The sequence below is a fragment of the Rhinatrema bivittatum genome, chromosome 3 (genome assembly GCF_901001135.1).
Source record: "Rhinatrema bivittatum chromosome 3, aRhiBiv1.1, whole genome shotgun sequence".
NCBI lineage: Eukaryota > Metazoa > Chordata > Amphibia > Gymnophiona > Rhinatrematidae > Rhinatrema > Rhinatrema bivittatum.
In genome coordinates, this window is record NC_042617.1 from 164,726,020 (window position 1) to 164,742,570 (window position 16,551).

Genomic DNA, 16,551 nt, shown 5'->3' on the forward strand with positions numbered 1-16,551 from the left:
CTTTGCTAACTGAAATAGCTAGCAAAACAAGAGACCTTAAATATCTGGTGATGATGACGTCATTTCAGGGGGACACCCCTGAGGTTCGCGCCAACGCTGGTACTTCAGTCGAGGCCGCACCGCGAGCGCGCCCTTAGGCCTCAGGAGAACATGGCGGAAGGCAGCATCGAGCCGGTCCAGGGATGCCGGACGATGTCAGCAAAATGACGCCATGGCAGCCAAACTTCCATCAACTTCCATCAACCCTATGGGGAAAGACTGGAGAGGTTAGGACTTTTCAGCTTGAGAGGAGACGACTGAGGGGAGATATGGTGGAGGTGTTTGGAATCATGGGAGGTCTAGAGCGGATAGATATGAATCGGTTATTTACTCTTTCGGATAGTAGAAAGACTGGGGGGCACTCCATGAAGTTAGCATGGGGCACATTTAGAACTAATCGGAGAAGGTTCTTTTTTACTCAACGCACAATTAAACTCTGGAGTTTGTTGCCAGAGGATGTGGTTAGTGCAGTTAGTATAGCTGTGTTTAAAGGAGGATGGGATGAGTTCTTGGAGGAGAAGTCCATTACCTGCTATTAAGTTCACTTAGAGAATAGCCACTGCCATTAGCAATGGTAACATGGAATAGACTTAGTTTTTGGGTACTTGCCAGATTCTTATGGCCTGGATTGGCCACTGTTGGAAACAGGATGCTGGGCTTGATGGACCCTTGGTCTGACCCAGTATGGCATTTTCTTATGTTCTTATGTTCTTAACCAAAGAGGGAGTCGCCAAAGAGTTAAGGAGGGTGGAGTGGAGACGTCGGGCAGCGACTGTCGCAACACAGAGGCTGAAGGGTGAAGACATCAGACGCAGAAGAAGACTCGGGATATGTGAGGGTTTCACATGAAGAGTCAGGATACTTGAAAGGTGAGATGAGGCTCGGGATACTTGATGGATGAGACAAGACTCAGGATACTTGAAGGATGAAACCGAAGATTCAAGATACGTAAAGGACTCAGACGGAGTCACAGGTTACTTGAAGATTTAGGATTGCTTGAAGAACTGAGACGGTATTCCAAGGTACTTGAAGGACTCGGACGGAGTCACAAGTCAAGAGTTCTGAATAGGTACTGCCACACCACACACCCTACACAGCCAGTCAAGGCAGGTCACGAACCATGCTGGTGGTTCCCGACTCAGGATACTTGGAGGTTCCACAAAGAAGATTCCGGCGGGGCCTGCACCGAGGTGCACCCTCCACAGCCAGTTAAGGCAAGGCACGGACCATGCAGATATGGACGGGTTATGCAGATTTCATTCATATGGACAAGGGAAACGCAAGGGACTCCGAAGACCCGGACAGGATTCAGGATAAGGAGATGAACCTCAGAATCCCAGGGACTTGGAGTAAAAGGCTTGGCACTTAGCTCGAGCGAACTCGGAGTATGAAACCTGAAGCTCGGAGGGTTAAAAGCCAGAATCCTCTGGAGGCTTACACTGCTGAGGCAAAGGACATCTGGAAATGATGATCAGGATGAGAAGATATCCAGAGAATAGGACATCAGGACTTCAGGGACTCTGAAGGTCGACACATCAGGAATATCAGGAAAACTGAATGAATAGGACGTCGGAACATCAGGAACTGGATGGATGAAGACACAGGATCCGACGAGAGACCTTGACAAGGACGAAGATGAAGACATGGAATTCCAACATGGAACAGAGTGCCTAGGAGAAGCAAGATGGAAGAGAAGTCCTAAGGAGGACTGGCTTCTTGCGAAGGCAACGAAGCAATGAAGACAGACCCTTTTTATAGGGCTGAAGAGGAGGCTCCCACAATGACATCAAAGGAGCACCACTCCACGCTGGCCATATAAGTATAGAAGAGAGGCGCGGCCTCACGCCTAAGGCAGGAAGTGGGCAGGACCCTGGAGAGCGGCATCTCCTGCCGCTGAGTGCAGGAGCAGGACTGGGCCGCGGAACAGGCCCCGACACTGAAGTGGCGGCATCCAAGCCACAAGGAAGAAGCTGAGAGCAGCTCCCTGCCGTAGGAAATGCCGAGGATGAAGGCCCCTTCCCTTGGAGGGGACAAGATAACATCGGCGGCCTCCGGGCCGCAAGAGGAGCTGGACCGGCACCCCGCGTGTGGGGTTCAACATCGGCGGCCTCCCGACTGTGTGAGGATGCTGTCAGCGGCCTCCTGGCCACAAGGCCTGCACTGAAGTGGCTCCAGCAGCGCCGAGAAGGCGTCGGCGGTCTCCGGGCTGCAGAAGAAAGAGAAAAAGAGAGGTGAGAGGCTGCCCGTAGCTCTGGCTGTGGGCAGAATCGTAACAGGTGCATGCTGTATAATTTTTATTGAAACAAAACCATATACAGGTATCTAAAAAGAAAAAGACAGCATATGTGAGAAAATAAATTGCTATGTAATATGGGTACTTCAACTGTGACACGCGTGATTAATTTTTTTTTTTTTCTTTTTCTGGAAACCTTCCATTAATATCAGGTGACAGAGCTGGTGAATTTGCTTTAAAATTCAATCTTCAGACTCAAACTAAGGTTTTTGTATGCTTTCACTGGCAAAGGTTTATATACGCCCGAATTTTAAAAGCCCGGAGTGTGTGTAAAAACAGGGGGATACCTGTGTGGCAGGGCCTTGCGCACGCCAAGGACATTTTAAAAACAGCACAGCCACGCGTGTATTTTTCGATATGCCCAAAACTGCCGAGCTCGATCAGAGAGGCAGGCCAGGGGGCAGGGTCTGGGTAGGGTGGGCAGAGGCTGGCCCGAACAGCAGCCATAAGTCCCTGTCCCAGGGAAGTGAGCGCTGGCAGCCGGCCAGTGCGTGCTACTTACTACTGCTTGGGGGAGCAGGTAAGTATAAAAGCAAAAAAAAAAAAACATACGTAGAAGGGTTTTAGAGGTTGGGGTGAAGAGGGGAAAAGGGAGGCAGGGTAGGTAGGGACTTAAGGAAGTTCCTTCCCGGTCTGCTCCTTTATTGGAGCGGGCTGGGAGGGAATTGGGGAAGGCCCTATTGCGTTGCCGCACTTTTTTAATAAAATCCCCCCCGGTTCCTTGTGCAAGTTGGAACTCCACGCACATGCCCATAGGATTTTATAACATGCGTGCACATGGATGCCCGCATGCACATGGATGCCCGCATGCACATGGATGCTCTTGTATTGGGTTTTTAATCTACCCCATTGAACCTAGATTTTACACATGTGAAAACAATTGAAAGCTAAAGTCTTAAAGGTGTAAAACCAAATGCAAAACTTAGGACGCCAAAATTGGGGTCCAATTAGTTACTACATTGTAAGCGATACCACGTTCTTTTGAACCGCGTTCTATCGGGTCACAAGTGTAACATATACAGAAGTGTTATGTTACCGTTTTTTTTTTTAATTATGTGAAAATCTGATGTACATCACCATTAGTTCCTAATTAGGAATTAGGATTCCCGAACGACTCACTAGATTTTTCTTTTATTAACTAGCAGGAATTTAGAGAAAATATAGCTATTTTCGAGGGAGATTCATCATGCCAGGATAGTTTATTGTGGGAGGAGCCAAATATTGCGGGGCAGGTATCTTTGCGATATTTGGCCCCTCCCTGAGAAATTATCATGTCATTACCGCCAAAAATGTGCATCAAAAAATTCCCACTGTGGGGGGGGGGGGGGGGGGGGGGGTTTAGGATAGGGCTAGGGGAAGGGGTAGGAAGGTTAGAATAGAGGGTAGGGAAGTTCCCTCCCAGGCCGCTTCTAAATTGGAGCAGACTGGGAGGGAATTGGGGAAGGCCGCGGGCGTTGGCACACGCAGGTTGCACAAATGTGCACCCCCTTGCACGTGCCGACCCCCGATTTTATGACATGCACCCACCAGTTTTTTTTCTCTATCTAATGAGAGAGATATGAATCTTTGGAAGTGAATGAGAGTGTGAATGAAACTGTAACTTGTCACATAAGAATGAGATCAGCCTTACCCTTATAAGAAAAGGAAATAACACTCAAGAGAAATCTTCCCCACTGTATTATATGAGAATGGAAATTGGGATGGGAAAAGAAAAGATTCTGTGAGTCTGAACTTTATAACATAACATGCACATGCAGTCACTCAAGTGTTATGCTCTTTAGTTTTACTCTTGTTTCTTAATTCCCTTTATTTTTGAGTAGTAATCAGAATACCATGAGAATTCCTATATCACCACTTATTTCTTGAATGTGATTATGAAATTTACTAGGGATGTGAATCGTGTCCTCGATCGTCTTAACGATCGATTTCGGCTGGGAGGGGGAGGGAATCGTATTGTTGCCGTTTGGGGGGGGTAAAATATCGTGAAAAAATCGTTAAAAAATCGTTAAAAAATCGAAAAAATCGAAAAACCGGCACATTAAAACCCCCTAAAAACCCACCCCCGACCCTTTAAATTAAATCCCCCACCAAATAACTTAAATAACCTGCGGGTCCAGCAGCGGTCCGGAACGGCAGCGGTCCGGAACGGGCTCCTGCTCTGAATCTTGTCGTCTTCAGCCGGCGCCATTTTCCAAAATGGCGCCGAAAAATGGCGGCGGCCATAGACGAAAAAGATTGGACGGCAGGAGGTCCTTCCGGACCCCCGCTGGACTTTTGGCAAGTCTCGTGGGGGTCAGGAGGCCCCCCACAAGCTGGCCAAAAGTTCCTGGAGGTCCAGCGGGGGTCAGGGAGCGATTTCCCGCTGCGAATCGTTTTCGTACGGAAAATGGCGCCGGCAGGAGATCGACTGCAGGAGGTCGTTCAGCGAGGCGCCGGAACCCTCGCTGAACGACCTCCTGCAGTCGATCTCCTGCCGGCGCCATTTTCCGTACGAAAACGATTCGCGGCGGGAAATCGCTCCCTGACCCCCGCTGGACCTCCAGGAACTTTTGGCCAGCTTGTGGGGGGCCTCCTGACCCCCACGAGACTTGCCAAAAGTCCAGCGGGGGTCCGGAAGGACCTCCTGCCGTCCAATCTTTTTCGTCTATGGCCGCCGCCATTTTCGGCGCCATTTTGGAAAATGGCGCCGGCTGAAGACGACAAGATTCAGAGCAGGAGCCCGTTCCGGACCGCTGCCGTTCCGGACCGCCGCTGGACCCGCAGGTTATTTAAGTTATTTGGGGGGGGGTTCGGGAGGGTGGGGGATTTAATTTAAAGGGTCGGGGGTGGGTTTTAGGGGGTTTTAGTGTGCCGGCTCACGATTCTAACGATTTATAACGATAAATCGTTAGAATCTGTATTGTATTGTGTTCCATAACGGTTTAAGACGATATTAAAATTATCGGACGATAATTTTAATCGTCCTAAAACGATTCACATCCCTAAAATTTACCATTCAAAAGTATAATAAAGCTCTCTCTGCTTGGTTAAACAATTCAGTAGCTCATTAAACTCACTTATTCTCTGTCTCAGTGTAGTCAGCACTAGAACTGTATTCCAGGTCAAACTCTGAAGCAGTGATTCAGAGGATTCCCTCATAAGCAGAAATTATTTTAACCTGCTATTCAGAGCTTATTTTTCTTCTGTGTATGTGTTCTTTTTTTACAGAACACATAAATATACTTATCCCCTTCAAATAAGTAGATATTAATTATGAAGGAAAACTAAAAAAGGAATGATCCTTTTTTTATTTTAACAACACAAGAAAGGTTATTCTTCTATAGTGACCACTTTTATTAATGTTGAATCAATCCATTCTTTCTCTCACAACTAACTAGGCTGTTAAAAATCTGCAAACCAGCACTTACATTATTTTTAAAAATTGACACTTACACTTCTTATCTTTCTCAGAATTACTTTTCTAAGTTTAACTCTCATGCTCACACACAAACATTCACTAAGGAATTTCCTATAAATCAGTGTGTTTCACAGTGTTTTGCCTTAACCATAGTCACCAGAATATCAGCCTGTCAGTCTGCAGATCTGTCTCTCAACAAAGGGCAAAAACAACCTGATGCTGTGCTTTTTTTTTTTTGTTTGTTTTTTTTTTACAGAGAATACTCCTACTTTGTTGACATCATGTGAAAATAGTTCCACCCCCTTCTAGTTTATAACTCTAATTACCAAGAACCCACAGAAAAACCTATTGGTGATTATTTTTATGAGATTAGAATATTTTTAAGAATCCACACATTTATTTATGAAATAGATAAATCCATAAAATTTACTGTAATATGACTGATTTATGTGTCCAAACATTAACCTGCTCACTTGCTAGTTCCTTGTAAAGATGCAGTAACCATGTCTTTGCCATGATAACACTCCCCTAGCTCTGTTCCTTTTATTTTCCTCAGGAGAAATGGAACCAATTTCAACTGTTTCACTGGAAATTCCCAACTCATGTGTGAAGAAATTCAAAAGAAATTAAACCAACCCTCACTTAAAAAGATCCCCAAATCCACCAAAATCACCACAAACCAGAGAAAAACAAATCCCAAGAAATCCTCACACTCTGAAATCCCATGAAAACTGCTCTTGAAAACACTCTCCAACATTCATCTCCACATAGAGAACAATAAGCTTCAATCTCAAAACCAGGTGCCAATCACCATCTTAACTTTTCTAGTTGTGCACAGCTACAGACTGGCTTGTCTGAAAGAAATATCTAGCTGTTCTGAGCCTATAAAATCCCCTTTCCCAGACAGGACAAATAATTTTTTTAAAATTAATTTTGAGTTTAAATTCTTACTGTGGTCAGGTTATCAGACATTCTTTTCATGCCCACAACTTGCACATCACAGTAATTTTGTTTTAAAAGAGAGAGATTTAATGTTATTAAAATCCATTTTTTCAAAGTTCACCCGGGGCTACCAAAATTTACATGAAGCTTCTTTGACCTTTCCCCTACTAAATTGCCAAAGTTTTGAATGTTTTAAATGTTTAGTTTAATACATATTTAACTTTAAAATTGGACATGTAATTGGGTTAAACCAGGAAGTGATGATGTCAGTGATGATGTCAGCATCCCAGTCTGCACCTCTTTATAGCACAGCGCAACTCCCTCATAGGAAATATATTTCATAGCTCCACAACAGCAAGCCTTAGAAAAGAAGCACAGAAACTTCTCCCAGATAGGTAAACAAACCATTTTTTTCTTATGATAACAAGATTCAAACTAATTCTTCAGAACTTCAATCCCTAGCACAGTTTCAATATCACACACACAATACTAGGGTCAGACCATTTATTTTTATTTACTTTTACCCTGTTCACACTTCACCCAGTCGATCTAAATGTCGTCCTTGACATTTACTCACACCAACTCCCAATGAAAAAGAAACACCATATGAGACCCCGCCAAAATCAGTGACCCAACCTAAGATTCAAAAAATCCCACAATCATAAAACTAAAATTAAGAAATATCATGATTATTATAATCTAACATAAAGCCAGGGTACTGGATGTGGGTTTAACTCTGAGAACTTCCCACAGATCTTCCAAACCTTTATCCAGTGGATAAAGAAACACGGAAGCTGGTACCCTAACAAGTCCCCAAATCCACGTTATAAAATCTGGGGTTGGCGCGCGCAAGGGGGCTTTTAAAATCTGCCCCTTAGCCTCTTTGGAGCTTGTAAATAGAAGGCTCTAGAAATAGGAGGTAAAGATTCCACTGGGATTTTAAGAATCTCAATAAAATATGTTTTAAACATCTCTTTTGCAAAGGTCAGATTCAATTTAGGAAAATTAATTCTTTGTAGATTCTTTCATTTGGAAGCATTCTCAAATTTTTCCAGCTAGCGATGGATGTATATTAAAGTATTTTCATTTGTTTAAGCTTGTCCACTATCTGGTTTGTTGCTTCCAGATTCTTTTTAACCTCCTCCAACCCTTTTTCCTGCACCAAAAGCTTTTTAAATTCATGAAAATCACCAGAGTCCTGAGCAATTTGCAAAGACAGGGCTTTCCTCAGGCCCTCAACTGCAGTTCATATAGTTTCCAAAGTGAAAGTTTGAGGTTTCACCTCAACAAACAGTACCTGAATTGCCCCAGTTGAAGTCCCTTCTGAAGAAAAAACAGCTTCTAAAGTTCCCATTGTTCCTTGTGCATTGCCAAGAGTTCTTGCCGGCTCCAGGCTGCCAGAGTTATTCACATTGGAGGTGCTCTCAGCTTCCCCAATGCAGTGATGTCATCTACTAGGTACTGGACCTGCTCCATGGGGCTAAGTCTCCTACTGGCAGGATCAACTGGCATCTTTCACACCTCCAGGCTCAATGATATATCTTCGGCCAAGTAGAGTTGTGGCAAACCTTCCTCCATTCTCTCTCTAAGCAGCCCAAATTTGGAGGGTAATGACTGGATTCCCTCAAAATGTACAAACTGATTGATAGGTCTGGGAGTGGAGGCTATCAATAATTCAAATGGGAAAACATGTATCTGGCCCTTCCTCTTTACCATTATGGTAAACAAGATATTTTTACTACGAAATAATGAAAGGAAACATGGCACTGCAGGAGAGATTCAGAGTGTGTCTGCATATTGCTGCACCACCAGCTAGCCTGACATTTTTGTTTGTTTATTTTTTTATCCTCATCACTTATATGGTAACTTCCAGAAACAATGCTATGCTCACAAGCTGGTTTTATTCAGGACTCACAACATCTCTAACTCTGGTGCTCACCAGTCTTACACAAACATGGCTAGTAATGTAGCCAGAACCAAAGTATCAACTTGGCCTTAGGTGGCTGTCTACAAACTCCATAGGAACAGAACACTAATGTTGTTTAGGGATCATCTAATAATTAATATCATGGTATAATGGGATTGCTTATTTTAAGCCTAACAAGCTTGGCTAAGGATGTATTCAGAATGTAAGCCTCAGCGTTCTCCCACTGACCCTACATCATATGACTGTAAAGCAAAAGTGGGAAAATGAGAAGTAAACAACAGGAAGTCCATATTTAAAAGCATTTAGCTGGCTAACTAAGAAGTTGACATCTGGTGTCAACAAGATGGGGTGTTGAAGAGACCAACTTTCGGACACGCCAGGAATGGAGAATTCGGTGAAATAAAAGAATAGCAGAGAAAGTCACACAAGGGATGGTGTGGTAATGATCATCTATTATAGTCTTGTCTCTATTGAGTTGACTCCCCTGAGGAAAGGTGATTACATCTGAAACACATACATGTCGGGACTTTAATAACAGTTTGAGTTTCTCACAGAAAGGTCTATACACTTATTACCTTCATAAGAGGAATTAATTTTGTTGTGAGAAGGAAATCAGAAGGGTAGATGTATAGTCATAATTCAACTGGATGTCACAGAATATAATTAAGAAAAAAAAGAAAATTGATTAAAAAAAAAAACTTCACACAAGGAGGAGGTTGGGAGTTAATGACTATAAGTATGCAACTGTGGTGCAGGGATGCCTACATGATTATATGAAACTTTCAACCAATTCCTTAAACATTTCTTTAAAATATATAAAAAATATATTTCTGCCTCATGAAGCATTTTCTCCACAGATGTGTAGGCTTTAAAAAATTTTTTTTAAAAATTTTGAAACATTTCATTATAGCAGTAACAAATTGATATAAGTACTATTTGAAGAATATTTGTTAGGACAGCGATTGAACAATTTTGTTCCCATTTTTTGATTGATGTATAACTAAGAAGTTACCCAGCTAAATGAATATCTGGGTAAATATCTGGATAAATTCTAGAAAGCTAATAAGTTAGGGGGCTAGAATTTATCCAGGTAAGTTAGGGGTATTCCAGGGGTGTAACTGGAAGGAGTTGAGTTAGCTGGCTAAGGCCTGGATTCTCTAAGGTCGCAGACCTTAGAGAATCCAGCGGAAGCAGGGGGCGGGCCTGCAAAAGCCAGCAGCCATTGCACCACTGCGGTGTGCTGGCTGCCAGCTTTCACACTGAATAAAAGGTGTAGTTATTCGGCACAAAACTGGCGATGATAAGGGTCCTTACCTTTCGCCACCAGCGATGTGTCCGCAGCATCGGCTCCGGTGTCGCCCCGACTCCTCCTCTTCTGGGGCATGCGATCGCTTTTGAAAATGACCCCCTAAGTTAAGTGGCTAACTTCAATATTCAGAATAAGCCAGATGACTTAGCTGCCAAATCTGGTTGGACCAAAGAGCTGTCCTAAAGTTAGCTGGCTACCTTTAAGATAACCAGCTGCTTTCAATAGTATGGCTGCACTATTGAATATATCTCCAAAGTTAGCTGGATAAGTTTATCTGGCTAAGGGCCTCATTTTCCAAGCCGCTCGCATGCGATAAGGGACCTTTCGCACGTGAAAAGTCCCTTATCACGTGCGATACCAGGATGGGGGCGGAGTCGGCCCTGGAAGAGGAGGAGTCGGGGCGTCACCGGGGCTGACTCTGCACCGACGCCGCGGACAACGAAAAGGTAGGTGCCTTTTCGCTGCCTATTTCGCTCCCAATAACTACACCTCCTATGGTGGTGCTATTGGGTGCGAAACCGGCAGCGATCGCACCGCGATGGTGCGATCGCTGCCGGATAGCGCAGGCCCGCCCCCCGTTTCGGCCCCTCATCTTCTAAAGTATCGCAGGCCTGCGATATTTTAGAAAATGAGGCCCTAAATTTGCTATTTGGGCTGTGATTGACTAGGGACCTCCAGATGTATGGCTGTGCAGTAAGGAAGTTAAAGTCACTAGAAAAAGCAAGCTGTTTTTCACTTTGGGCTATGTTTTGGGAGTGCATGCATCTTTCAAACCATGCTTTCAGAAGTGCAGGTGAAAAGAATATAATTAACAGAGGAACAAGTGAGCATGAAACCTCCAAACTAGAAGTTATAGAGCTGTGCTGCTTTTCTGCGTTCATTTAACAATAGTACAGGAAAGTATTGTACTGCTTTATTATTATAACCATTGCTTTTGCTATATCTGTGTATTATCTCTGCTGCATTGCTTTCTGAAGCATAAGCGAGTGCTTAATAAACCTATTTCTGGACTCTACAGTTGTAATGACTCAGAGTAGTGAGAGGGGCATTTTGTTTTTTGGCATAATGGATCTCACCAGGGAGATGCTTGGAGAATACGCGCCTTGTGTCTTACCATACCCACACAGTGAACCTGTAACAAATTTGATGCTGTGAGCAGGATTCCAAGGTTTAGGTTTATTTGTTCTTGATATCTGCTGCATTGCTTCGTGAAGTATAACCAAGCACATAATACACCTTTTTCTAAAATCTACAGTTGTACTTCCTCAGGATGTAAGTGAGGCATTTTGTGTCTTGGAGTAGTGGGTCTCATCAGGGAGATGCCTGGGGGATACTAGCCTTGAGTCTTACCACACCCATACAATGAACACATGGGAACTTAAAGGAACAGCTCTCAATTGATTCCCAGATACCATTATACAACAGTTTATATAAGGAAATCTGATCTTCTGTAGGCTTTAGATTGTCTTATTGCTTTGTACATTACTCTACCATGCTGTTGAAAAAGGTCTAAAACAGTTTTTACCAATCTTTCCAAGTCCAAGGTACACCTATATAAACAAAAATATTAATTTTTTTCTGATCTGTAAAGCAATTTATAAATACTGCTAAATAAAATGTTGTGTGGCATAGCAGCCTCTATGGAGCAGACAGTATGGATTTAGGAACAGCTCTTAAGGCCAAAAGAAGAGCAAGGGAACCAATGAAAGCCCCACTAGTGTCTCACTTTTGGCTCAGGCCCCCAATCCTGTTGGTTGGATCATGTCACACCTGGGTCATTCTTTAAAATTGCAGCAGTTGGAGTTCCTGGAAGCATTGGAACCACTGCCAGTCCATGATCCTCTGTGCCTTTAAGAGGGCTAATTTGAACAGGAAAACACTAGCCCTTGGGCTAGTCTTGTAAAAGTTTGAGACCATCAAATTCTGTCTGCTTATTTTTTGCAGGTAACTATTCCCTCTCCTATCAGCACCTTAATTCAAGAATGCCTAGCCTGAGTGGAAGTCTATTTACATAATTGCTCTTCAGCAGCTTGTATTAAGTAGCTGCCATAACTATAGAGGGAAAGTGAGAAACAACAGAGACAGCCAGGACAAGGAGAAAGTGAAAAGACAAAAGTTACAGAATATTGCCAGAAATTAAAGGGGTTTGTAGTCTTTGCCACATAGGACACACAAAGGATGAACGTGGTGGGCTAGCATAGTGCCCACCCATACTAACTTTAGGTCCCCCAAAACATTTAGTTCTGGCTCGGTCCCTGGTCTAAAATATAAATTTTTCATATATTTCTCTGTCATTAAATAGATAATTCCCTTTAACTTTTGTTTTATAAATTCCATGTTGTAAAGATAAAAATACCATCAATTAGACCATACGGACTGTGAACTGAATTGTAACCTTTTCTTTTATGATTTGTACTGTTTAAAATCCTGTTTGTGGCCCACTAGTTATTAGTGAGCTACAACATTTCATTTTGGTTTTTGTTTTTTTTATTAGGATTTTGTTTTATTTAACCTCTTCAATAGGGTCTCCAATAAAGAAAGGGGCAGGAGCAATCAGTGCTCGCTCCTGCCCCACTAGTTTCCATTTGAAAATGGTGTCGTTTTGTTTATAGTTGTAGAGCGCCTTCCACTTTCTTTAGCAGAGACCCCCAGAAGGGGAAAGTGTTGTCCATTTGTGGGGTGGGGGAGGGGAGGGTTTGAGAGGCTTAGGGGAAGTCGGCAGCAGAATTTCATGTCTTCTGTTTTCTTTTTTCATTGACTTTCTCAAATGAAAGTACAGAGATGGAAAACCTAGATCTCATGTTTAATTCTGCTATCTACAGTTCATATAAACTCATATGTTCATTATAGCATTAAGGGGTAGTTGAGACAGGTGACATGGATGGGAGAAGGGATGGAATTTTCTGCAGGAATAGGGAAATAATTCTTCAGTTGTTGCTACAATCAAAGAGTCGCCGAGAGCCTGGAATATAAAGATATATTCCCAGTACAAAACAGTAATTGTTACTCTCTTTAAAATATTTTTAATAGGTCTCTACCTCTGCTGTCACAGAAGGGAAAGAAATTCCCATGGGAAGTCCTAGGGAAAAACCAAGGTTGAACAGCCTTGAAGGTGTCTCCCCTAGAATTTTCACTGTGCACTATATCCTTGAAGAGAGCAGTGGCTACATGGAACCTACTCTACGAATTCTAGCCATCCTCCACACTGTCATCTCTTTCTTCTGCATCATAGGATACTACTGTTTGAAAGTAAGATGTTAATAATTTGCATTTGTTTATTTTATACGAGGGGGGAGTTTTACTTTCAGCTTCATCAAAATGGATGCTAACTTACATGCTTTTCCCCCCCATCCCAGGAGCAGGCGCCATTTTGGATGGCATAGCTGGTGGAATAGGAGGCAGGAGCATCCTCCTATCCTTTTTACCTACTATAGAGGTGGGGGTAGAGAGAAGGATGTAGGAGAGGGATGGGCATTCTGGAGGGGACCTCAGTTTGCCATAGGGGGAGAGGATAAGCAACTTGAGATGGGGCCTAATTAGCAAAGGAAGGATATGCAGCTGGGGTAGATAGTTGATTCTGCCAGGGGAAGGACTGATCAGTGCATATCAGCCTGGAGTTACTGGTGGGGAATTCTGATGCAATATTGGTAAAGCTAACACATTGGGATTATCTGTCACAAAACATTGTTTATCATTAGTTTGTACATCAAGAGGCAGATATTCAGATGGCAGATATTCACAAGACAGATGGCTAGGAAAGTTAGCTGGATAAATATATCCGGCTGACATAACCAAGATATTGAACAAAGTGGTTGCACTGTTGAATATACCCGGATAAGTTTGAGTTAGCTGGATAACGGGTCTAATGTATCCAACCAACTTAGCCAGATAAAGCTGAATATCAACACTAATCCAGCTAAATCAGTTCCTGATTCACTAGATACAGAATAGGAGAAAAGCCTTAATAAATCTGGCCCTTAGAGGCTGTAGGGGTCCACTTTTACAGGGAGTTGACCAAGATCACATTAGATCAATGGGTCCGTAAGGTGTAAAAGACGGTTATACTTTTTGCGCCCAGTCAGAGAAGTCTTCCTGGAGTCTCATTGCTCATCTCAAAGCAAATGAAAGGCGGTCTAGGACATGCTTCCTCGGCTGCAAAGGCTGGACACTATTGTCCCAGTTCTGCCTGCAGAGCAGGGACAGGGGAGATACTCGACTTATTTCATACTTTTGGCTAATTCTGTATCTTCAGAAGTTCAATCTGTCATTGTGGGTTCTGCGGTTTTGTATGGAAACATTATGAACAGAGATAGCAGCGGTACGCAGGGGGGAGTTTTTGGCATCGTTAGACCCGACAGAAGCTTACCTGCATATCCCCATATGAGCAGAACATCAGAAGTTTCTGAAGTGCATGGTATTTGGGCTGCACTTCCATTTCCGAGCTCTCCCTTTCAGGCTAGCAACAGCACCGCAGACATTCACGAAGATGATGATGGTGGTGGCAGTGGCTCTCAGAAGGGAGGGGGCTCTAGTCCATTCTTACCTGGTTGACTGGCTTATTTGAGCAAAGTCAGAGGAGAAAGGCTGTCAGTTGGTTCAACGGGTCGTAGAAATGTTGCAATTGCTGGGTTGGGTTATAAACCTGCAAAGAGCTATCTAGGGCCCGTCCAATCCTTGGAATACCTGGGTGCATGATTTGACACCTGGATTGGCCAGGTGTTCCTGACTTCAGACAGGATTGTAAAGTAGCAGGCACAAGTAACTCATCTATTATGCCTTGCGGTGCCCAGGGTCTGAGATTATTTACAAGTGTTGGGCTCCATGGCATCCACACTAGATTTGGTGCCATGGGCTTTTGCTCACATGCATCTGCTAAAGAGGACACTTTAATCTCATTGGGATCCATTGTCGGAGGAATATCATCTTCCCTTACCTTTCCAGGAGGAATCCAGATCCAGTCTCATAGTGGCTGTCTCACCACAATTTGGAAAAGGGAGTGGACCTGGAGATTCCAGACTGGGTGATGGTAACCACCGATGCCAGCCTCAAAGATTGGGGGGCGGTCTGTCAGGGGTAGACAGCACAAGATCAGTGGATGCCAGCAGAAGCGGTCTGGTCTATCAATTGCCTGGAAAAAAGAGTGGTACGCAGAGCATTGTTGTCTGTTATGTCTGTCGCTGTCCGACGTCTCTGCTCTGCCCACCTTACCTTGTTGGCGACTCCCTTCGGGGTTGATGGAAGGCTAGCTGCTGCGGCATCTCCAGGCCGTCCTCCTCCAGCGTCCCCGGACTGGCTCAACGCTGCAAGTCACCATGTTGACCAGATGCCTAAGGCGCGCGCACATGGCCCGACTGATGTATCGGCGTTGGCGTGAACCTAAGGGGCGTCTCCCTGAGATGACGTCATCAGCTCTAGATATTTAAGGTCTCAGTTTTTGCTAACAAGACAAGTTAGTAAGGGATACGTTTATCTAGCTTCCTCCAGGTCGCTGCGGATGGGATTCGCTCTCCGCAACCCTAGCCACTCTGCCTCCTCGGACTTCACTAGAGGTACCCGCTCCTTGGGGGTCTCGCTCTCTCTTTTTCTTTTCAGGTCGCAGTCCGGAACCAGTACTCGCTCCTCGAGGGCCCACGTCCCGGACCAGCTTCTGAATATCACTTCTGCTAAGAAGTCATCGCTGCTTACAACATTAGTGAATTTCCATCTATCTCTCAGAGCTTTCCCTGGGACCAGGGCCTAATGCATACCAACTCCTGGGCTGCCTCAAGAGACTATTGTGTGAGTGTTACCATCAAGGACTTGTTCCTGAACTTTGCATGTCTTGCCTACTCACTTTCTTAGTTTCTCTACAGCTCAGCCACCTTGGGATCACTGTTCCAATACCTGAGGGACTACAGCCCAACCGGGCACTTCCAGCTCACTACTGCCACCTCTGGTGGTTTAATATATTGTCTAATGAAAGAACTAGTGTGTGTCTCTCTATTACAATAAGCCTGACCAGTGGTCCCTCTCAGGAGCTCCCCCAAGGGCGTGGTCACCTGCCACTGGTCCAAGGATCCACCCACAACTATTCTAAATAATAACAGATTGCTATCTCCAGCAACTCCATTAATAACAGATTGTTATCTCCCAGCTTTTCAACAGAAATTTAATAACAGATTGAATAACATTGTCATTCCTTCCTCGTGTTCGTGAGAAGATGATGAGGATCTTCTCAGACAATACAACAATGGTGGCATACATCAGTCATCAGGAAGTGACAAAGAGTTCCTTGGTAGCCCAGGAGGTGCAGGAGCTATTTGCCTGGGCAGAACTGCATCTGGAAGGAATAGCAGAGTCTCATGTCACAGGAGTTGACAATGAGCAGGCAGACTTCCCTAGCAGGCAACAGCTTGACCCAGGAGGATGGGAGTTATACTCGGAGGCCTTCAACCTCATTTGTGCCAGGTGGGGCAACCCGCTGTTGAATCTGATGGCATTGTGCACCAATGCCAAGGCAGCTTGGTTCTTCAGTCACAGGCGAGAGTTCGGGTCCAAGGAAATAGATGCTTTTGTTCTGCCTTAGCCAAAAGAGATCCTGCTCTACGTGCTTTCTTCCTGGCCTCTCGTAGGGCGTGCCCTGCATCGCAGAGAGGGTCACCCAG

At 44.3% G+C, this 16,551-nt stretch overlaps 1 protein-coding gene across 1 annotated transcript in view; it reads left to right on the top strand.

Moving 5' to 3' along the window:
• Positions 1-16,551, top strand: part of RYR2 (ryanodine receptor 2) — a 1,771,220-nt gene that overhangs the window by 1,584,524 nt on the left and 170,145 nt on the right. Inside the window, 1 exon segment of the mRNA XM_029593907.1 lies at positions 12,938-13,156. Within this exon segment, the coding sequence (XP_029449767.1) occupies positions 12,938-13,156 (219 nt within the window).